The following is a 23589-nucleotide window of genomic DNA, read 5'->3' as shown; positions in this document are numbered from 1 at the left end:
CATTTATAAGGGCAACTTCATTTGCCATTTATATTAGTTTTTCTATCATTACTAATTAATTAAATGCTTTATTGCTATTTCCATGACTCGTGTGGTCCTCCATAATACTATGCCCCATGAGAATAATTATTGTAAACATTAGAGTTGTGCTGATGAAAGCTCAACTTAAAACATTTTGATTTTATCATTTGGTAAACTCATCATAGAAGAATCCATACTGTCCTTTAAACACATTTATTGCAGTCAACATCAAAACAGTAACGATATTAACTTCCCAGCAGATGGCGCACTGTGTCCTGTTCTTTAAGTTTGCTGTTTTAAAGTGAGATGACTTTTGAGGACCTATTGTATTAAGCAGCCATTGGGTTGCTATAATAAGTAGTTGTCTTTACACTTAAAGTCCAGTTGAAATTAAATTGCATGTTTTTTTCTGCTACAGCATACAAATCTGCTCTATAAATCACATCTTCTGTGTTCTTTGAAAAAAGAACACAGAAGAAAAAAAATTATGTAAATTGAGGTTAGTTGGCAACTTGTTTTTACTATGACTGTGACTCGATTAAAATATTTAATTATGATTAATCGCAAATTAATCATACTTTTATCTGTTTAAAATGTACCTTAAAGGGAGATTTGTCAAGTATTTAATCTTATCAACATGGGAGTGGGCAAATATGCTGCTTTATGCAAATGTACATATATAGAGAAATCAATTAACAAAACAAAACAATGACAAATATTGTCCAGAAACCCTCATAGGTACTGCATTTAGTATAAAAAATATATGCTCATCCAGAGGCAAGTGGCCAGGGATCTGAAGAACAGAGGGTTGGACAGGAGCAAAGCAGGAGATCTCAGGCGGCGAGTGCAGGACCCCTCAGGTGGATGACCACGGAGTGGAATCCCTCAGGAGGTCCATGGGCTTCACTACTCACATGAATGGGCAATAAATTAAATTCTTGAGTAATAGGCCCAGCACAGCACTGCTGAAAATTTCTAGGAAAATGCGAGAGAATTAGAACAAAAATGAATGTAAGAAAAACATTTTTTTTCAATGGACACACAATACATGTCCAGTTGAATCAATAAAATACACAATGTTCATATAGGATGCATGATCTGACACAGGTGGACATGGGAACACGGATTTATGAATAGAAATATTAAACCAAACTGTCAAAACGCCACAAACATACAGCCCTATGTGTTAATCCTGTTAACAAAGAACGCATAAACTCACGACTGTCAGTCAGTACTTAGTCAGTCGAGGAGGGCCATTTGCATTACAGGTAGTAGCAATGTAGTAGTCAGAGATTGGAACTAAAATTGAGGATCTCTAGTACTACCAAAGAGTATAGAAGCAAAGAGACAAAACTCCAGTGTTTTTTTGACAACAGCCACTGCCCGCATTTTGCGTTGGTCTCGGAGACGCCGATCCCCTAAGCTGCCCAGAGATCTGGAGCCTCAGCTGCCCTGTGGCCCAGCCGACGTCTCGCCAGTCCCTGTGTCGAGGGTGCCAGCCGACTTCAAGCCAGTCTCTGTGTCACAAATAGCCCAGTCCAAACACACAAACAGATGTGCCGCCAGCAAAAAAAGATGACAATAAACTTTTGGTTCCCTATTTAAGTTGCAGGTGAACATTAACTTCTCCACTCTGAGAGACAGAGACATAACTGCTAATAGTGTCACCGTCAGAAGATAAGGTGGCTTAGCTTGAGCTTTCTAAATGTATAGAGACTGTTAGCTAAATATTTTCATACCCGATACTAGAGAATAATTAAACATGAACAATGAGATGAGATTTGATCTATGTAGGTAGGTATGTTGGTTTTTATGTTTTTATAACTGTTTTAATTATGTCTTTTTATGTTGTTTTGCACTTTGTCGCAATGTTCTTGAATATTTATGGAAAGCACTTTGAATTGCCCTGTTGCTGAAATGTGCTATACAAATAAAGCTGCCTTGCCTTGCCTTGGTCGTGGTTGAATGAGACATCACATAGGCTGAGCATTGACCTGCCGAGCTTGTTAACTTTTTATAGCAAAGTTTTTATAGCAAACAGTAGCTTTATGTAACTGAACTGGTTCAGACTCCACGTGTTTCCTCTACAATACTAGCATGGCTGGAAATACATCAAATGCATTAAAGGTAACCTAATGTTTCCCATTGTGGAATTCAAGGTCCATCACCCACTTTGGACTTACTTATTTCTTTTCTCTTACTATGTTTATTGTTACCATTATGAACAACAGAAATTTCTTTCAAAATCTGACCTTTTCTTGTTATTTTTTTTTACATTTCATGTTACAGATACATGCATACATGCACCACTGACATGCTTCCACATACACACAAATATACAAATTCAAACATTCTGCACTTCACTGCTTTTTGCACATCTGGTTAGATGCTTTGTGTCATCGCCATTTTCAGAGGGGTCTCTTGACCTCTGACCTCAAGATATGTGAATGAAAATGGGTTCTATGGGTACCCACGAGTCTCCCCTTTACAGACATGCCCACTTTATGATAATCACATGCAGTTTGGGGCAAGTCCTAGTCAAGTCAGCACACTGACACACTGACAGCTGTTGTTGCCTGCCTGATTTTAGCATATTTGTTATGCTAAATGCAGTACTTGTGAGGGTTTCTGGACAATATTTGTCATTGTTCTGTTTTGCTAATTGATTTCAAATAATAAATATGTACATTCATTTGCATAAAGCAATCAAATTCAAACCCACTCCCATGTTGATAAGAGTATTAAATACTTGACAAATCTCCCTTCAAGGTCCATCTTGAACAGATTGACGATTAATTGCGAATAATTATGGACAATCATAAAATAAATCGCAATTAAATATTTTAATCGATTGACAGCCCTACTATCCATCAATGAATCTATTTATATATTTTGGAGTACAAATACATAGGAAATGTATGTATTTCTTCTCTCTAATGGGCAAAACAAAAACAAAACCAAACACTGACAGCTGTTGTTGCCTGTTGGGCTGCAGTTTGCCATATTATGATTTGGACATATTTTTATACTAAATGCAGTACCTGTGAGGGTATTATAAAATAATAAATATGTACATTAATTTGCATAAAGCAATCAAATTTAAACCCACTTCCATGTTGATAAGAGTATTAAATACTTGACAAATCTCCCTTTAAGGTCCATTTTGAACAGATATAAAAATGTGTGATTAATTTGCGATTAACTATGGACAATCATGCAATTAATCCCGATTAAATATTTTAATCTATAGACAGCCCTAACAGCTATATATGTTTGTATGGAAATAAAAAAAAGCTGAAATAGAAACAAAGAGTGTATTGTAACAAGTGAACACATAACAGCTTTAAATAAAGTAAACGCTTTTAGATTATGTGTCTGTTTTTCTTGTCCCTCTCATTTCTCATTTCAGTGTTAGGGGCGGACAGGCAATCAGCTATGACAGGGGGGCGAGAGGGCATTTTTTTTCACCTCATATCCTTTATTAAGTGTATCTTTAATAATATCATGTTTCATGAAAGAAATAAAGTGACAGAGAGGCGGATATATAAACTACCACTTTATGCGCACAGGCGCGCACGCACACACATGCATTAAGAAGAAGTTCCAGTTAAAACAAAGATTTGGACTATATACAACTATGAAACAATGAGACAGTTACAAGGTGCATCTGCACTGACCATCAGATTATGACATGTTTATGGCACTCAGAGAGGTTTCTGCTGACAGCTCACAGCCTTTAGTATCCACCCACAGGGTTGATCAAAACTGAATGAAAACATTTAATATTTCCTTTTAGGTCACATTGCAAATGAGTATCCAGTCTTAGTTTAGTTTAGTCTCTTTTCTGTGTTTTTTTCTGTTGTTGCAGTAACGTATAAATAATTTCATCATTATTTGTAAATCATCCAGAGAGTTAATATGTTGCGCTACATCAGCAGGATCAAGACGGTGGTCACTGTTGCATGCCTTCTTCTCGTCTTTTTGGGGTAAGACTTTTACTGTTTTTTATTCTTTAATACACTGCAACTTATTACTAAGGGAATAAAAGCTAAAACAAAAATTTAAGGGGAAAAAAACTACAGTTCTGAAATTCTAAATTTATTTTATTTTTTTATATCTTATAGCTATAAATTCTGCATGGTTAAGGCTTTTAATATAATTTGTAAATATGACTCATGGAAATTAATATATATGTGTGTGTATATATGTATATGTATATATATATAATTTAAATTCAAAGATTTAAATTTAAATTTAATGCCCAAAAGAGTAATTTGATGATAGTCAGAAGTAAAGAAAATTAAAACAAACGAGTTCTTCCTGTTTTTCACTTGTGCGATATTCCTCTCACGACATGCAAGGAAATAAAACACCTTGGCCATTTTCTCACTGATGATTGGAATGATGACAGAGATATCTATCGACAGTGCTGTAAACTATATGCTCAGGCAAATATGCTGCTTCGTTAGTTCAGTATGTGTTCTGTAAATGTAAAATGTTCATTATTTAGAGCATTTCTGCTCGCCTTTGTACACAGCTCATCTTTGGTTCAGCTACACTGTTAAGAATTTCCCAGTAAAATAACAGTAAAGAACTGGCAGCAGGGTTGCCTTTATGTTACTGTAAAATTAACATTATTATACTGTCGCTGAAATTTACAGCTTTATACTGTTAATGAATTTTTTTTATTAATTTCACAGTATTTTACAGTTAATTTACTGTTTAAAGATACATTATATAGTTGTTTTTCCACCATTCTTTTACATTATCTTACTGATTTGTTTTAATGCACTATTTAGGTTATATTTTTTACATACATTTGAATAAATATTATTTTTTGCCTAGATGAATAGACTTAGCAGGTTACAGACATAGGAATAGTCACACTAAATACATTTAAAGGCACTTGTTAGGAAAAAGGCTATAATAGACTTGTTAACACTTTTCTCAAAGTGTCTGTCTATAGCTGGCTACAAGCACAGAATGAAAACCATAACAACATGTGAATGAAGAACAATAAAGCTAATTCACTGATTTTACAATCATGTACAATGTACAAGCCTCACATGTGCAGATCAGGTCCCAGAATTAAAATAAATACTGCATGAAACTGTTACTGATGATACTTTAGACAGTTGATCAGCAGTAAAGAGCTGTTTTTTAAGAATGCATTATAGTTCAGTTAAAAAACGACCCTATGAGCGTAATTTAACAGGTTTTCTTTTGTATTAACAGTAAAGCACTATTTTTAGCAATTAATACTGTTGAAATCCTGCTGTAAATTAACAGCAATTGTTTACAGTGTACAAGAAAAGTAGTGGCTTAGGATGATGCAATGAGGTTGTTGCTTCGGGTTCCCAGATTGCATAGTGCCAGTCAACGGTTTGTGTCCTTCGGCATTCCTACATGTGAGGCACTTTTAAGACATTTGATAAATCATTTTATTTGTTGCTCGGATGAATCAGAGAACAGCATCATACAGGCTTTAACCAGCCAGAGCAAAGAGCTGCACTCAGATACTCATCCAGGCTCAGAAAACACTGGTGAGATAGCTTACACAGTAATGGAATGATGAACTGCTGTGGTCTTATCTTGTACATTTTTCTTTTCTTTTTTCTTTTATTGCTATGGACCCTCCTGTGTGTCTGAAATAAAGTTTGAATTGAATAAACATATTATCCAAATTGGTTAAATATTGTGCTATTTCCAGGACTTATATGAAGTAAGATTTTTACTGAGTTAAAGGATAACAAACATAGCGATTACACACTATACTAGACCTTCAAGGTTTATGAAGGGAATACAAGCTAAAACCTTAAACATCAGCAAAAGATTGTAGTTGTCCTAAATGCTTGTTTTTATTTATTTTTTTATACTTTATTTTTTCCCTTTTTTCAAGGCTGTTTTCATATATGCAATCCACTGTCCGTAATTACAACAGTCTATAAACCAACTTTTAAGTAGATGAGCTTACAGACAAACCCATCAAATACACTAGAGAGAAAACAACCTCAACATTCAAAACCGAAACAAAACCAAGAAAAGAAATAACAATAATAATAATGACAAAAAGAAAGAATAGAGTTGTTGTTTGTTGTTAAATACCTAATATAATTTATGTTACCTTTAATAAAAAAAACATCAAATTAAATGACCAAAACACGCTTTAGGAAGGAAATTACATCTATAGATGTCTGTTATATAGCCTACTGTAATAAAAAAAAACTGTAAAATAACTGTAATAAAAATGTCTTTATTTCTAAATATATATATAAATAAAATAAGAATTTTCTTATTATCATAACACCGAAACTGAACACTCCCTCCTATCTCCAGCAACATCAGCAGAGGCAGAAAATCAGTGTTTATCAGAGCGTCACATCACAATATGGAGGTGAAGTTAGGACAAGGTTAGAGAGCTTTATGCAAAGCAGTGGAACAAAACAAAGACATATCTCCAACAGTATGATAATAATGCACCTCCTGTTCCCAGGTTGTTAGATAGTAGATATGTAGATATGTAGCCTATGAATAAGATATACTTTAAATAAATATTTCCATACTGCAATGCATGACAGGATGTAGGACCTTAAAATCAACATATTTTGACATCAAATATTTTTCGAGAAGTAATGGAAAACATTGCAAAAGGTCATGCAGGCTCATATTGATTCAGGCTGAAAGGATAACATCATGAGATAACATAGAGAATAATTCAAACAAATGGGTGTGGAGCACTCGTGTTAATGACAACAGCTTTCTTATCTAACTATTTATTTGTTGACTCAGAGTGTGGGTTGTTCTCAAGTTTCACACAGCAGTGCAGCCTTCTCTTCTGCACGTAAATGAACATGGTGGTTTTGCTCAGATCATAAAGAGGAACATGTATACCTGTTAATGTTTAACCCGGAAAAGTTGTATTTTTGTAGCTCATTTACAAATTTATAAGGTTCTCTGGGAGCGTGATGTTAACATCTCCAAACAGTGGATGTTCAGTAACCGCTGCTCAGAGCCAACTGTGTGTTTACAAGTGTTCAAAATGACTGACAGACCAATGAAACTAACAACACACTATATACAGGACAAAACTACCACTGTATTTGTTTTTACTGGCTGTTCTCTGGTTAACTTGTATCTGTGTGTTTTCACAGGGCTTCCTATATCTACTCAGATCATCTTACATCATCCTTCAGGTAAGGTCGCTGTGAGACAGAGAAGACGTATCAGTTCAAATGCATGCAGAGCATGAAAATAAATTCCAGCAAAGGGGTTAAACCCACTGAACTGGTAACTCAACAAAGGGTTATTATTAGGGCCCGAGCACTGACAAAGTCGGGTCCGAGGACCTATTGTTCTTCAAATGATTATTAGGGCCCGAGCACGAAAGTGCCCGGACCCAACGGTGTCCTGGCACGAAGTGCAAGGAAACCTATTGTTTTTCTAAGTATTATAATTTTTCTGCTGCGAGATCGCCTTTTTAACAACTTTAGCCATCCCCAAAACTCACCAAAATTGGAATATGCGTCAGAAGTGGCGAAAATTGCAATATTCTGTAGTGATTGGGCTCGGGTGTCACCAGCAGGCTCGATAGCGCCCCCTAATGAAGGCAGGTTGCCAGAAAAAGTTACTTCGATCTTCACGAAATTCAAGTATGTCATTGCTCACATCCTCAAACCCGGATTAAATATTTTCTGGATTTTTTTGGCAAACAGGAAGTCAGCGATCTTGGTCTTCCTGCGTTTTAAAAAAAATGTACGAACACATGTTTGAGGACTTTAGGATGCACAAAAACTCATGAAACTTTACACACACATCCAAACTAGTAATTACTTTGATTTAGTGGTGAAATTTTGCTTGGGCGTGGCATGTTGGCTCTCTAGCGCCCCTTTATGTCTTTTAGCATTTGAACATGCCTTTGACGCCCTTGGTATACTCGAAAACTCATGAAAGTTGTCAGAAAGATGGACACCTGTGAATTTTACGTGAACGTACAGTTTTTGGGTTCAGCGTGTTTAGCCGGCTCTATAGCGCCCCCTAACGCGTGGAAGGCTTTAGTTTGGTCAAAGTTGATCCTATATTCATGAAATTTGGTATGCATATCCCACTCATTCTTGCTAACATATTCCTCATTGGGTTTCATTTGCTCCGCCCACCCGGAAGTCGGCCATCTTGAAATTTGTGTTTTTCATATAATTTATGTATTTTATGCATACTTTTACGAACTCCTCCTAGAGATTTAACCCGATCATATTCAAATTTGGTCAGTAGTATCTTAAGACCTTTGTGATGAAAAGTTGCTCAAATCGTGAGTTTTCATGAAATGGTGTTGACGTGGCGTGGCGGAGAATTTAAATGATTCGCCATGACACAGGAAGCTGTTGTAAATTGACTTTACATAGTCCAATCTGCTCCAAACTTCACAAGCTGGATAATAGTCCAGGCCTGAAGACATATATGTGGTATTATGCGTGATAGTCATAGTGCCCCTACAGGAAACAGGAAGTTGTTGTAAATTGACTATACATTGTCCAATCTTCCCCAAATTTGACATGTTTTATAAGAGTCTTGGCCTGAAGACATGTACGAGCCCCGACGTGCGCGTTCCCCAGACGTGCCCGCAGGGGCGAGGGCCCGTTCATCGCTGCTCGCAGCTTTAATTAGGGCCCGAGCACGAAAGTGCCAGGACCCCAACGGTGTCCTGGCACGAAGTGCAAGGAAACCTATTGTTTTTCTAAGTATTATTCTTTTTCTGCCGGGAGATTGCCTTTTTGGGACCTTAGCCATCCCCAAAAACTCACCAAAAGTGGAATATGCGTCAGAACTGGTGGGAAATTCAATGTTCTGGAGTGATTGGGCTCGGGTGTCGCCAGCGGGCAAGATAGCGCCCCCTAATGTAGGCAGTTTTTAAGAGAAAGTTTCTTCAATCGTCACGAAATTCAAGTATGTCATTGCTCACATCCACATACCCGGATTAAATATTTTTGAGATTTTTTCGGCAAACAGGAAGTCAGCGATCTTGGACTTCCTGCGTTTTTTTAAAATTTACGAACACATGTTATCGTCTCTCACCGGGTGCCGGTGTCTCCCTCCGGCCGCGGTCGGGAGGCTGAGGCAGGAAAAGCCAACACTAGGATCAGCAGTGATTCATGGAGAGACCTCCGTCTGGTCAGCTAACATTACTGCCACGCAGCTGAAATATAGAGTGATATTGTGGTTTTAGCTGACGTGTGTCGCCTCACTCTTTTGAGCGATGCTCGTTCAAGTCTATTTACAGCAAGCACAAGCGCGAGCAACAGGACGCTGACTGTCATTGACTTAACGGCCACAAGTTTTTTTCCTGTTATCCTTCTTTTGTTTAGCTATTTCCCGCTTACAGTCACTGCATTTCCAACTTGACATTTTTGAATGCGAGGTGTCAAGTTTTAAACAACTTCTGTGGATATACTGTCTTTTACAAATCCCTGATTTACACTCAAGTCCATCTTCATTCTGCAGGACAGGCAGCCCACAGTAACAGCCCTTGCTTTCAGATGGTTTGCTGGTATCATGGGATGTTGGTAGAACAGGAGCTGTAAACACTTTTGCTACTAGCTCTGGAATGACACATTTCTGTACAAAAATGTGAACCTTTTCACACATGGTGTCAAAAAAGTCAGTGTCAGGCAGTATTCTCTCAATGTGGATTTCCCCTTTGCCTTCTTTCCCTGGTCCCCAGACAGCAAAATCGCAGTAGCTTGCCTGTGTCAGGTGAATTTGAGTCTGCACCTGACAAAAGTACTGATGGTCCCTCTTCAATGAAAGCTTCCCCTCAACCTCTTGGAGACAAAACATGCTGTCCTGTTTGCATTTCTCCATCAAAGTGCTATTCTGAAGGCTGCTGGGTGCCTTTACCTCCAACACACCCATCTCATGGCAGTCACATGTTAGTATGCCATCTGGGGATGCCCCTAACCATGGGTACTGGGGGTTGATGACCAGCCCTGCCTTCTTGACAGTGAGATTGGTGTGGAACTTTTCCATCATCTTGGTGTACTCCTCAACTACTTTTCTCTCGTGTTCAATGCCCCACCTAAAAACAGAAAGAATGATATACGCCTTAAATATAAAATGACAGTAAGAAATTATTACCATAACAATGTACACTTATATCACAGTAACATTACTTTCAGAAGTCCAAATAACATCTTTATTTGCAGATGTGTTATTTATCTTGATCATTTGTATATTACCAGCAAGATGATAAGTGGATGTAAATTACAAAAGTAATGGGGAGAAAAGTTTTTAATATAGCTTTAAAACACTCATCCTTTCACAGCCTGTTTGTCTGAAACTCACATGCAAACCACTTGCATGGCAGTTTGTTTTGAGCTGCATTCTTTTCAGGAGGCAACTCCTTTTCAGGCACCAAAGATTGCTGCCTGAAAAGTGTGCAACTCGAAACGTGTTGCTGTGCTAGTGGTCTGCATGTACAGTAGATTTAAGAAGTGTTTTTGTGGCAGGCTGCTCGGATGTTTGATGCAGTCACCCTTCCTGCCTTCTGGTCAAACCACATGGCACATTTTGATTGTAGTCTTGTCTCCTTTTGTATGACACGGCACTAAAATTGAATAAGGTTGATTTAAGTTTGTGATATGTGACAAAACAAAACAGTGATTAATTAAATGTTATTGAAGGAAAATGTGAAAAAGACAACTTTAATGAATTCTGTGGAAAAAAATGTTTTCTGAACTTGAGCTATCCTATTTACTTGTCCCTGTGATATTCCTGATATGCACGTTTTCAACCATATTTACTGACTGACCTGTTCTTCTGTTATGCTCAACTCTGTAAAGATCTCTTCACTCTTTGCCTGCAGTTCTTGGTGTGACAGTGACCTGTACTGGGGCTTGTACATCTTGTTTAGGGATGCAGGGATGTTCAGCTGCACTGCCTGAGGAATGTACCTCTTTGCATGGCCAGGGACAACAGACAAAATGGAGCTTTTGACAGGTTCCCTTTCAGTGTCTTCTGATACACGTAGCATATTGTACAATGCTGTGCATTCATCTGTGGTTGGAGGTGGAATATTGGCAGGGGGAAGTTCACCGCAACCATCAGCAGATCTCTTTGTAGTATGGCACCCACATGTGAACACACCTCTCCTAAGCAGTGGATCACGACCCGCCCACTCTGCATCATTAAAGCTAATTGTTAACAACAACAATGTCATTAATAATTAATAACGATAACCACGATACTTAACTGGAACTAAATGTTCAGGCGAATTTCAGGTCACTGAACCCTAACCCTGACCCTCACTGCTGCCGTCGGACTCGTCTCACGTTAACCACGATGTTTCAGCAGACTGCCAACACGGAAGCATCAGACCACAGACCAAACTACATTCAGAAAACACCTCATTTAATGTGAAGTTTAGCAGCTGAGTGAATGTGTGAGGGTGTGAAACTCATTTCTTCAGCCGTTTTCTGGCTATCTTGTGCTATGCTCTCTGTGTTTTCTTCACTATGAGCATTTCCAGTCTTTTCTATGATTTGCTCAACTAATTTCAGCAGTTTTTTTAGATGATGCCTTGCAACATCCTCCTCTTCATCATTAATCACATAGTCCATGGATTCTGTAATTTGTCTGATCAATGCTCGCCTTGTTGTGACATTTCCCCTCGGGATTTCAGCTGCATCAAACACCTCTTTGAGCTGATCCAGCTGCAAAAGCCATAGTCTCTGAGACACGGTCTCAGCCAGCTCCTCCAGATCCATTGTGTTTGATGTAGCTGCGCCCCCGATGACGCGCTCTCCCATCGACGTCAGTGAAAGGCAATCCCCGTCCACGTTGTCACACTGAGCACGGCGTTGATCATCCCAGCGGTGCCTCCAATATTTGTTGCACACTTTGACACAAAGTGACTTCCAGGCGTGCATAAGTTTAAAAAATATATATTTCACTCTTTTTCTGGAAACACAGAAACACAGCACAATAGCATTGCGCGGCTACATACTGCCGATACGTCTGCTGAATGACGCGCTATAAACATTCACGTTCGCTATGAACATGCAATAAACATAAAATGTCTGCTTCCTGTATAATCTTCAAAACACATTAACCCTGACAACATTCTGCACACTCACAACTTATACCGTTGGGGTCCTGGCACTTTCGTGCTCGGGCCCTAATAATACTTAGAAAAACAATAGGTTTCCTCGCACGAAAATTCGTACCAGGACGCCGTTGGGGCCTGGCACTTTCATGCTCGGGCCCTAATTGAAGCTGCAAGCAGCGATGATCGGGCCCTCGCCCCCGTGCGCACGTCGGGGGAACGCGCACGTCGGGATACCCGCTGTCGTGCATTCCCATGAAAGTCGGACATTGTAGGCAACAGTTAGAGTTTATTTTCTGCTTGGAGCGTGTGGCGCTGGATATGACCTGTTGAGAACATGTGGGGTGTCCTTTAAAGGCACTTCTATGAGGGTTGGTTGCAGTATACAACCATTTCCTGTTTCCTGTAGGGGGCGCTATGACTTTAACTCATAATGGCACATATATGTCTTCAGGCCTGGACTATTATCCAGCTTGTGAAATTTGGGGCAGACCGGACTATGTAAAGTCAAGTAACAACAGCCTCCTGTGTCGTGGCGACTCATCATCGTTCACAGGTGTCCATCTTTTTGACAACTTTCATGAGTTTTCGAGTATCCAAAGGCATGTTCAAAGGATAAAAGACATAAGGGGGCGCTAGAGAGCCAATATGCCACGCCCAAGCAAAATTTCACTACTAAAATAAAGTAAATACTAGTTTGGATGTGTGTGTAAAGTTTCATAATTTTTTGTGCATCCTAAAGTTCTCAAACATGTGTCCGTAAATTAAAAAAAAAACGCAAAAAAAAACGGAAAAATAATAATCCTTAGAAAAACAATAGGTTTCCTTGCACTTTCGTGCCAGGACACCGTTGGGGTCCTGGCACTTTCGTGCTCGGGCCCTAATAAAAAGCCTGAATAGGATAAGTGGTTACAGATAATGGATGGATGGATGGATGGATGGATGGATAAATAGATGGATGATAATGATAATGATACATTTTATTTATAGAGCGCTTTTCATAAAAACTCAAAGACACTTGACATGAGTAAAAATTGTCATAAAGAAAAACATCACTCTATATAAAACACACATTAATTACACATTAAAAGCAGTTCTCTAACGGTGGCTTTGATTATTGATTTGAATGTGGACAGGTCGGTGCACTCTCGGATATGCTTGGGGAGTGAGTTCCAGTGGGAAGGGACAGCTGAGGAGAAGACTCTGTCGCCCCAGGTCCGGTGCTTGAGTGGTGGAGACAAAAGGTAGGGATGAGCGGATCAATACTGTGGTATCATTGCTTCATATTGATTCCTTTTCCATCTCGCATTCTTTTTAGAGGGCTAGGGCTGGGGGACCGGGGATGTTCAGGGTTAGATCAAAAGTCAACAGTAGATGTCACATAGAAGTGGTGTACATCATCTAAAAGCTGGGAACCCGAAGATTAATTTGAGATGCAGCTCAGTCTGTGTCAAGTTTTTCTAGTCATTGATAAGAAATCTAAATTAATTAATAAATTAATGAATCAATTAAAATCAATAACTGTATCACTCACTCACTCACTCACTCACTCACTCACTCCTCTTCATCCCCTATGGGACATAAGGCTTCAATGAGCTCTCTCCATTGCATTCGGTCCTTGGCAGCATGTTGGGCCTCTCCCCATGACAGGTTCATCTTGTCCAGCTCCTGTATCACAGTTCTGCGCCAGGTGGATTTGGGCCTCCCGGGTTTTCTTTTGCCTGGTGGTGTCCATCTTAGGGCGACTCTCGGGATCTGGTCCTGCTCCATTCTCAGCACATGGCCTAGCCATCTCAGACGTCTGTGTGTAATTTCCTTGGTGACGCTCCGGCTACCATTGTTTTTGTACAATTGGTGGTTGGAGATTTTGTTTGGCCAAAAGATCTGACATATTCGTCTGAGGCATCCATATAAAGTGGTGTGTTCCGTTCCAAGCACCGCTCAAGAATGTTTCGCAGAGCGGAGATCTGGTCCGTACATCCTCTTCCCTTCCTGAAGCCCGCTTGCTCCTGTCTAAGTCTGGTGTCAATGGCTGTCTCCATCCTGTTAAGAAGGATTCTGCAGAACACCTTGCTTGGAATTGATAGAAGGGTGATTCCTCGCCAGTTGTCGCAGTTTTTGGTATCGCCTTTCTTGGGGATTTTGACAATGAGACCTTTGGACCAGTTTTCAGGGATGGTGTCACTATTCCAGATGTTTTGGAAAAGGTCTGTCAGAACTCGTGTTGACGTGAGAATGTCGGTCTTCAGCATCTTAGCATGGATAGCGTCTATGCCACATGCCTTGCCACCCTTTAGGCTTAGGATGGCGGTTTTAACCTCTGCAAAGTCAGGAGGGCTGATGTTAATGTCCAGGATATTGTCTGTTGTTGTGATGTTAGCTGGTTGTTCTGGCTCAGGGAGGTTGAGCACTTCCTGGAAGTTTTGAACCCATCTGGCTGCTTGTTCGCGCTCTGATGTACAGATGTTACCATTCTTGTCCCTAACATGGGTAGTTTGGCTTGTATATATATATATACAAAAAGACACATGGGGTGGGTGGGAGCGGAGGTGGATGGATCAAACAAACACAAGGCTTTCATCAAGGAGACGGCTGTTCGTGCTGCGTGTGTTAAGTTTTGCTTTCGCGTTACAATCAGCTGATCATTTGTGTCCCGTGTTCACAACATTCAGTCACATTTTCACTGTAAAAATGTAGTCATTTTAAGCCCAACCGTGTTGTTTTTTCCTAAACCTAACTAAATAATTTTGTTGCCTATAATCCTAAGCAAGTGTTTTTGTTTAATTCACAACCTTAAAGTGGTGGACACACTGCCTGCATGAGACGCGCGTGCCGGCAGCGTGGCGTGTTGTTTTTTATTTCGGCGTCCATGTTAACAGGTTAGAGTGGACACACTGCCCGCATGAGACGCGTGTCTCACGCGTGCATCAGACGCGCGTCTATTTTATAGAATAGAAGGCTCACCTATTTTACACGCGAGCCGCTCGCGTCTCGCGTCTCGGCTGCGTGTCCCAGCAGCAACAGACAGTGAAGGTGATCTATTAACAGTATATTGACATGCTACATAATACAGTTTACATGTCTAGACATCTGTAGAATATGTCACAGACAGTGAAAGGGATCTAGTGACTGTATATTAACATCATACCAGCAAGACTTTACTGCAGTTTACATGTCTGGACATCTGTAGAATATGTCACAGACAGTGAAAGTGATCTAGTGACTGTATATTAACTTCATACCTGCAAGACTTTACTACAGTTTCGAGGTTTATCTGTAGAATATGTTACGGAGATGAAAAAAAGTAAAGTTAAGTAAACTTGTTTTTAAATCAACACTTCCTGCTTTCATTTCAAAATAAAAGCCCTCAGGCGTTTTTTCTATAAACAGAATCCCTTCATTTGTTAACACGAGGCTTTTATTCTGAAATATGAGCAGTCAGTGCTGTGGAACACGCAGTCACTTTGAGACCTCCAAGAATTGATAAAGATAAAAGCCCTAAAGCGGGTTTTCTTTGCACAGAATTCCTTCATTTGTTAACACAAGGCTTTTATTCTGAAATATGTGCCGGACAGTAATGTGGAACAAGCAGTGACTTGGAAAGCATCATAAATGAATACGGTATGGAGTTTTAATTGTGGATTATTACTATTATTTTCTAATTACCACACGTTTCTGAACCTTTCTCTGTCTAAAATAAATATTAGTTATATTTATCATGAAGTTAAATGGCCATTAAAAGGCAAACTCTATGCAGAAAGAAAGGGCTGACAGCAGCAGCAGAAACACAGCTGACAGGCAGCGGACACGCTGTGACAGGCGTCTAGTGTGAACACCAGACTCCAGCATCACGCAGCCACCAAGCAACGCAGACGCCACGCAAGCCTCATGCGGGTAGTGTGCCCACGGCTTAAGTATGTGATACTGCAAGTGAAAAGTGACACTGAGGTTGCAGATGTGTGGGGAGGGAGACAGAGTGGTGTTTTAGATGGTGAGGCAGAAGTTGTGAGGGGGATGTGAGGCTGGTGATGATCATGTCTGATTTTTCATTGTTTAAATTGAGGAAGTTTTAATTTCAGTGAGGCAGTTGGTCAGAGTGGAGTGAGTGGTGATGGATTTTAATTTAAAAAAACAAACACCCTCCAGTCACATTGGACAAAACCACTGGCTGGAGTTAATGTAAAACTGTCGCAATGAAATTGCACATTTTGGAAGGTACTCATTAATCCCGTCACTGCCCAACAGATCCAGGAAGATTCATACTGAAGGAATTTCATGAAACCGTGCTCCTCTTTCATTATTCATCTGTTGTAAATTGTATTAGTTAAATTGTGTCATATTATGAATAAATATTCTGTGTTTCCTTTTTAAGCGTTTGCCCAGAAAGCAGCTGGAAGATCGGAGACCTAACAATGCAAACTGGGTGAGAATCCTCTTTTCTTTCCACTAACAGAGAAGAACAGCTGCACAGCTCTGACTGGTTCACACAAGATTTTCCAGTCTTGCTGGTTCTTGCCGTTACAGCATGTAAAAGTTGCTGCACCTCTGCTGCTGGTTTGTCATTATCACTGTTTTATGACTATGTATTTTATTTATGGTATATTATTTTGTAAGGTGTAATGTGCCTCAAAGCACTAGGGAGGTATGGGGTAGGCAGGGGCTGGCCTAATATAGGCAACATACCAGTGACCACAGGGCTGCTGATAGAAGGAGCAAACAGTTTTTGACTTAAATGTAGTGACTAAAATCCTATACTTTTAGCCACTACTGGCTACCAATTGGAAGAAGCAAACAGTTTTTGACTGCTCTATTGTGTTTCATATGACATACTGGGGTGTTTTGTGTGTACCAAACGACACTGTGTGCTGTTTATGTCTCAATTTAGAGATTAAAACGTATTAGATGTGACAGACACAGATGGACATGTATTGGAACTATTTTGTATAACGTTTGTTTGGAGCACATGTCTAAACAACACTAACCAATTAGCCAGTAGTGGCTAAAAGTACACAAAACGTACTGTACTACAACGATGTACAGTATCTGGTCCTCTGGTATTGTTCCTTGTTGTTTGCCTGTTGTTTGATCTTTGCTCTTTTTTTTTAGAGTGAAATGTGCTCAGCCAAGTACACAGCATGGGTAAGCTATTACAGATTACATGGCAACCTTTTATTAGAATTGTCACTCTTATCACAAATTTAAAGATTAGACCCAAGACTCTTTGGGTGTAACCCAACAATGTGCATGTTTATGCTTTATCAATCATGGTCGTACAGTTCAGAGGATGAAATCGGCGAAAAAGTCTGCCCTTTCAATACTACTCACTGATTGCTAACGTTACTCAGCAGTCAACCTCCATGTTTCGGCACGGTTGGCTTTCACACCTGAAGCAAACCGTACCCGAGTACAGATGAACCGTACTCCAAACCAAGGTGGTCTCGAGTATGGATCGACGAACCGTGCCCGAGTACCAAACTACTTATCATAGCTAAACTACATTATAAATATAGTTTGAATCCAGAATTTATCTGTTCCCTCCAGACGCACTGATGTGAACTCAGTGACAAACTGGAATGCTCCTCTGGTTTGGGAGGGAACCTTCGATCCGGTGGTTATCGATGCCATCTATAAGAAAATGGACCCAAGAGTTGCTGTGGTGGTGTTTGCAGTTGGCAAGTAGGTACACAGGATGTTCTTACAGGATATTATGGGAGTGAAGTTTGACCTGACCTACTCCTTCAGGCTGAAATATAAAAGCGTGTAAACCTGAAAATGTAAAGCTACTTCACATACATATTAGTCTTGAGTTGCCTTTTCTTGTCTTTAACTAATCAATAATCCTTCTGGTTTGCTTCCTTCCATCCAAACAGATACACACGTTTCCTGCAGGGCTTCCTGACGTCGGCTGAAAAGTACTTTCTTGTTGACTTCAGGGTCACTTACTACATCTTCACAGACAACGAAAAAGATGTCCCCAAAGTGAGTAGCTGTTTCATGAATCACAGATCGTGTGCCATCTATATCAGGTTTCTAGATCTGATGCCTGTCTGGTTTGATGAAACCACTTTAAAGGAGAATTGCTAACTATTCCTCTGAAGAGACCAAAACCCAGAAATGTACACCAGTACATGTGTAAACAAATATTGTCTGTTTGTCTGTGTTTGTCAGATTAAACTGGGTAAGGGCCGGAAAATCTCAGTTGTCACCGTCCCCAGTGTCACCCGCTGGCAGGACGTAGTACTTGGCAGGATGAAATGGGCCACCATCACCATTGACAAACAGGTAAGACTTGAAACGCACACAGCAAGAAAGCTATTGTAGCTTTTTTTTTGTCTGTTTACAGTAGCGGATGCTTTCAAATCATCATAGCTCAATTTTGACTTGTTAATATAATATTATCATAATATTATTTATTGGTCATCCAGTTGAGTCTATCCATGGTGCATTCAGGCTCACATCTCAACTGTAATGTTTTCAGATACGTAATGAAACAGACTATCTTTATATGATGGACATCGATAGTGTCTTCCACAACCGTTTTGGAGCCGAGTCTTTCAGTCGGCTGTCTGCTGTGCTTCACCGTGGCTACTACAAGGTTTTACTCTTTTACTACACTATATTCATTTCAAGATAATGGAAGTCTGTACTTATCTTAACTCAAATATAATGTTTTTTTTGTCCTAACATTGTATGTTTTAATTGATTCACCTATTATACTATGTGGTATGCAGTTCATTTTTGAATGATATTGTCTCATTTTCTGGTCAGCCACAACATTAACTTCCCTCACAATCAGCCGTAGCTTCTCATCAATTTGAATCCCTTTTTAATTTTTTCTCCCTCAGAAAGGAAGGAATGAGTTTCCGTATGAGCGTCGTATCGAGTCCAAGGCCTTCATTCCTGCTGATGAAGGAGACTACTATTACACTGCTGCTGTCTGGGGTGGATACCTGGAGGACATGTACAAGCTAGTCAAGTAACTAAAATCAAATTATTTTTAAGTATTTCCATTCTATTTCATACATCTAATCCACTACATACTGTACTGTACTTTTTACTGGACTACTTTTATATGATAGCTTACCTTGCATATTTAAATTATTAATACACATTTTAAATCACCTAATATATTATTAAAGGTTAAGCAACCCAGCAATATGTACAGTAATTCAAATGAGCTCCACCTTTGCCGACTGCCACATTAAAGTGATGAGTACATTAATGCATCAATAATTATAATCCAACGATACATACATTCTGCATATTGAGTACTTTTTAAAAAAAAATTAAACAAGCATAGTTATTATAAATTTTCAAGGATACATAGTTTAGGGCATACTGTCAATCTTACACCTGTAACATATGAAAGAATGGTAACACTTAATTTTACAGGTCCGCAAATTTCGTGGTAATTAGGTGATAATTAGCAAGTAACCTATTTGAAATTTCTTTGAAACTACTGCAAAATGATCCCAATATTTACCTCAAAATTGATCCAAAATGACTTTATTATAAACATGATTTAATAATTATATGCTGAAATAGCATATAATGGTTAAAATAGGGCCCTCAGGCTTGAGAAGCGGCTGTGCGCTGCTCTTCAACGGAGGTGGAAAAACAAAACTAATAGAAGACACTTCTGATCAGGAACAAATCTTCCAATTGTGTGACTTATCGTCTACATAAATGTAACCTGGTAGTTAATGTAATGATTCAGGGAGTTTTTTAAGAAATTTCAAAGAAGCTATTTGCTAATTATCATCTATTTACCAGCAGACATGGAAATAAAACATATCAATTAACTTTCTATTCTTTTCCTGGAAATGGATTAAATAAATTATCAGCTATTTATTACTGCTTATTGGGAAATAGCAGAATATAATTATCAAATAATGTTTATAGATATAAAATAATAATAATAAAAGTCCAGAGTCAAGACAGCCAAACAAAGTAATTTTTGATGAATTTTTAGGTAAATATTGGCAGTAATTCCAAAGAAATTTCAAATCGGTTACTTGCTAATTATCACCTAATTACCATGAAATTTGCAGACCTGTAAAATGAAATGTTACCGAAAGAATATCCAAAACCTCTATCCAGAAAGCTTGGATAGTTGGGAAGTCCCATAGGCAATGAAATATCATAATAAATACTTTGCTTTTGGTACTTTAAGTATATTTTCATGCTAATATTTTTGTACTTTTACAAGTAAAAATGCAGGACTTTTACTTGTAACAGAGTATTTCTACACTGTGGTATTGCTACTTTTGCCTCAGTAAAAGATCTTAGTACTTCTTCCACCACTGGCGAGAGCTGACAATACTGTAGACATTTAGATACTGGACGGGTAAATCCCTTTGCCCTTAAATACCTGGTGTAGCTTAATGTTAAAAACCTTCTGTCTTTTGTCACCTATTGTGCAAGCCCCCTATAGGTTTTTGAGATTAATGCCACAACTAATTTACCAAGTTGTTTTTTTTATTTATTATTTTAAAAACATTAAAAACACATTATTTTATTTCATCAGATACTGTTACATGCAGTCGGAGGAGGACGCCAAGAATAAGATTGAAGCTGTGTGGCAGGAAGAGAGTCACCTCAACAAGTACTGTGTCACAATTTATTCTCTCATTTTCAGTGCTTTTCCTCCTGTTTTCTTAAAATACTAAAAATCTAAATATTGATTCGACTGTATCATGTTTATCATCTTGAGTATTTCTTAGACTCATAGATACAGAATATACATAGCTTATCTGCCTGTCTCTCCGTCCTGCAGGTACCTGCTGTACAACAAACCAACCAAGGTGCTGTCTCCAGAGTATCTGTGGTCAGACTATGATACGAAACCAGCAGACATTAAAGTCATCAGGATCTCCCAGTTGGTCAAGAACTATGAAGAAGTGCGGCCCAATGGTGGACACTGATATTCAGGACATAAACCTACATCCAAAAGCTGGGGATAGCTGCCATGGGTTGCTTTGTCTATTCTGTATTTTGTATACTCAAAGTTTATTACATTAAAATAAGTGGATTTCAATCTTGGTCTCTGCAGAGATGTGGCCAGCAAATGAATTAAAAGCAAAGATTGAAACTTAAACCACATTGTTGATTCCTTTTGGTTGGCAGATTAAACATAGTTGGGTCATTGGTTTCACCAAGGTAAATTCTACTGCAGGTATTACAAAGTGGATTAAATGGACTGTTTGTAACTTCTTACACGTATAAATCAATCAGGGTCGGTGGCCCATGCGAGCTCGAGTGTGGCTACGCTGTTCAGAGACTCCAACACGAACTACACGGAAGCACCAAAACCGTTATATTTAGTGAAGCCCGTCTGTTAAACAGTGTTGGCCGCGGTCGGAGGACGCGAGGGAGACCATAGCTATGGTCTCCAGGGCCGGAGTCTCTGCTGTACTCTGCTCCTCCTGCCTGCTTGCCTTCACTCACACAACGCGCTCGTTATTTGCTCAGCTCGCTCCACCTTTACACGTGCATGCGCACACACTACACACTGCAGGTCAGCTAACATTACTGCCAAGCAGGTGAAATATAGAGGGATATTGTGGTTTTAGCTGGTGTGTTTCGCCTCACTGTTTTGACGGATGCTCGCTCACATTCAGTTAGCGCGTGCAGACGGGCGAGCGCGAGCAACAGGATGCTGACTTTCGTTGACTAAATGGCCACAGGTGTCGCTGTTACAATCAATTTCTGATTCTTACAAACAATCCCTTTAAAACAGTGGATTCAGGATGAAATGCCACTGCGCTTTGTGCTGTGGAGTTCTTCCCCTCTCTGCCTATAGTCGGCGTCAGGACACCTCAGCTTCATTACCGCTTCCACTTTGTATCGTCTGTGCTTTTCTTTTTTAAGGTGAACACATAATCTGGACTTTTATTGCTTTAGTGCACGTGTGTCATCTGGTTTCTCTGGGATTTGCAGTGTACTACCTTTTTATTAGGGCCCGAGCACGAAAGTGCCAGGACCCAACGGCATCCTGGCACGAATTTTCGTGCGAGGAAACCTATTGTTTTTCTAAGTATTATTATTAGGGCCCGAGCACGAAAGTGCCAGGACCCCAACGGTGTCCTGGCACGAAAGTGCAAGGAAACCTATTGTTTTTCTAAGGATTATTATTTTTCTGCTGGAATATCGCGTTTTTGGGACCTTTTCCATCCCCAAAAACTCACCAAAAGTGGAATATGCGTCAGAAGTGGCGCGAAATTCAAAGTTCTGTAGTGATTCGGATCGGGTGTCACCAGCGGGCGAGATAGCGCCCCCTAATGTAGGCTGTTTTTCAGGGAAAGTTTCTTCGATCTTCATGAAATTCAAGTATGTCATTGCATACGTCTTGAAGTTCGTGTTAAATATTTTTGAGATTTTTTCAGCCAACAGGAAGTCAGCGATCTTGGACTTCCTGCGTTTTTTTTAAATTTACGAACACATCTTTGAAGACTTTAGGATGCACAAAAACTCATGAAACTTTACATGCACATCCAAACTAGTAATTACTTTGATTTAGTGGTGAAATTTTGCAAGGGCGTGGCATGTTGGCTCTCTAGCGCCCCCTTATGTCTTTTAGATTTTGAACATACCTTGAGGTACTCGAAAACTCATGAAACTTGGCAAAATGATGGACACCTGTGAACTTTATGTAAATGTACAGTTATTGGGTTCAGCATGTTTAGCCGGCTCTATAGCGCCCCCTAATGCGTGGAAGGCCATAGTTTGGTCAAAGTTGATCCTATATTCATAAAATTTGGTAGGTACATCCTGCTCATTATTTCAAACATATTCCTCATCGGGTTTCATTAGCTCCGCCCACCGGGAAGTCGGCCATATTGGAATATGTGCGTTTTTCATGTATTTTATGCATACTTTTACGAACTCCTCCTAGAGGGTTTATCGGATTCGCGTCAAATTTGGGTAGGATAACCCTCCCACTACTGCGATGCTAAATTGCGAAGGAATTTTTGATCGCTCGAACGGTGATATCATACGTCATGTGCGAAGACGCCATTTTGTCACGTTTAAGGTATGGAACTTTGCGATACTCCTCCTAGAGCATTCAAGAGATCCATCTCAAAGTCGGGCAACCGAATCTCAACACCTTCAGGATGCTAAATTGCGAAGCTTTTGTGTTTTCGTGAAACGGCGTTCTTGTGGCGGCGCGTTGAATTTTGATGTTTCGCCAAGACACAGGAGGCTGTTGTAACTTGACTTTAGGCCGTAGTTTGGTCAAAGTTGTTCCTATATTCATGAAATTTGGTATGCATATCCCACTCATTATTTCAAACATATTCCTCATTGGGTTTCATTAGCTCCGCCCACCCGGAAGTCGGCCATATTGAATTTTGTGTTTTTCATGTCATTTATGTATTTTATGCATACTTTTACGAACTCCTCCTAGAGACTTAACCCGATCAACTTCAAATTTGGTCAGTAGTATCTTAAGACCTTTGTGATGAAAAGTTATC

General features: G+C 39.5%; 1 protein-coding gene across 1 annotated transcript; it reads left to right on the top strand.

The window, feature by feature from the left end:
• The first annotated feature begins 3784 nt into the window (after window positions 1–3784).
• LOC119500185 (globoside alpha-1,3-N-acetylgalactosaminyltransferase 1-like) lies at window positions 3785–22065 on the top strand. Its single transcript, XM_037789791.1, has 13 exons — window positions 3785–4007; window positions 7173–7214; window positions 13252–13359; window positions 16488–16538; window positions 17222–17254; window positions 17657–17791; window positions 17986–18094; window positions 18284–18397; window positions 18594–18710; window positions 18961–19091; window positions 20643–20720; window positions 20892–21037; window positions 21717–22065. Coding segments are annotated over exons 1-13 (1134 nt in total). The 5' UTR covers window positions 3785–3939; the 3' UTR covers window positions 21719–22065.
• Window positions 22066–23589: the final 1524 nt, after the last annotated feature.

The sequence above is a fragment of the Sebastes umbrosus genome, chromosome 2 (assembly GCF_015220745.1).
Source record: "Sebastes umbrosus isolate fSebUmb1 chromosome 2, fSebUmb1.pri, whole genome shotgun sequence".
In the NCBI taxonomy this organism is placed as follows: domain Eukaryota; kingdom Metazoa; phylum Chordata; class Actinopteri; order Perciformes; family Sebastidae; genus Sebastes; species Sebastes umbrosus.
Note: the sequence above shows the minus strand (reverse complement) of the source record. Positions and strands in the feature narration are given on the sequence as shown.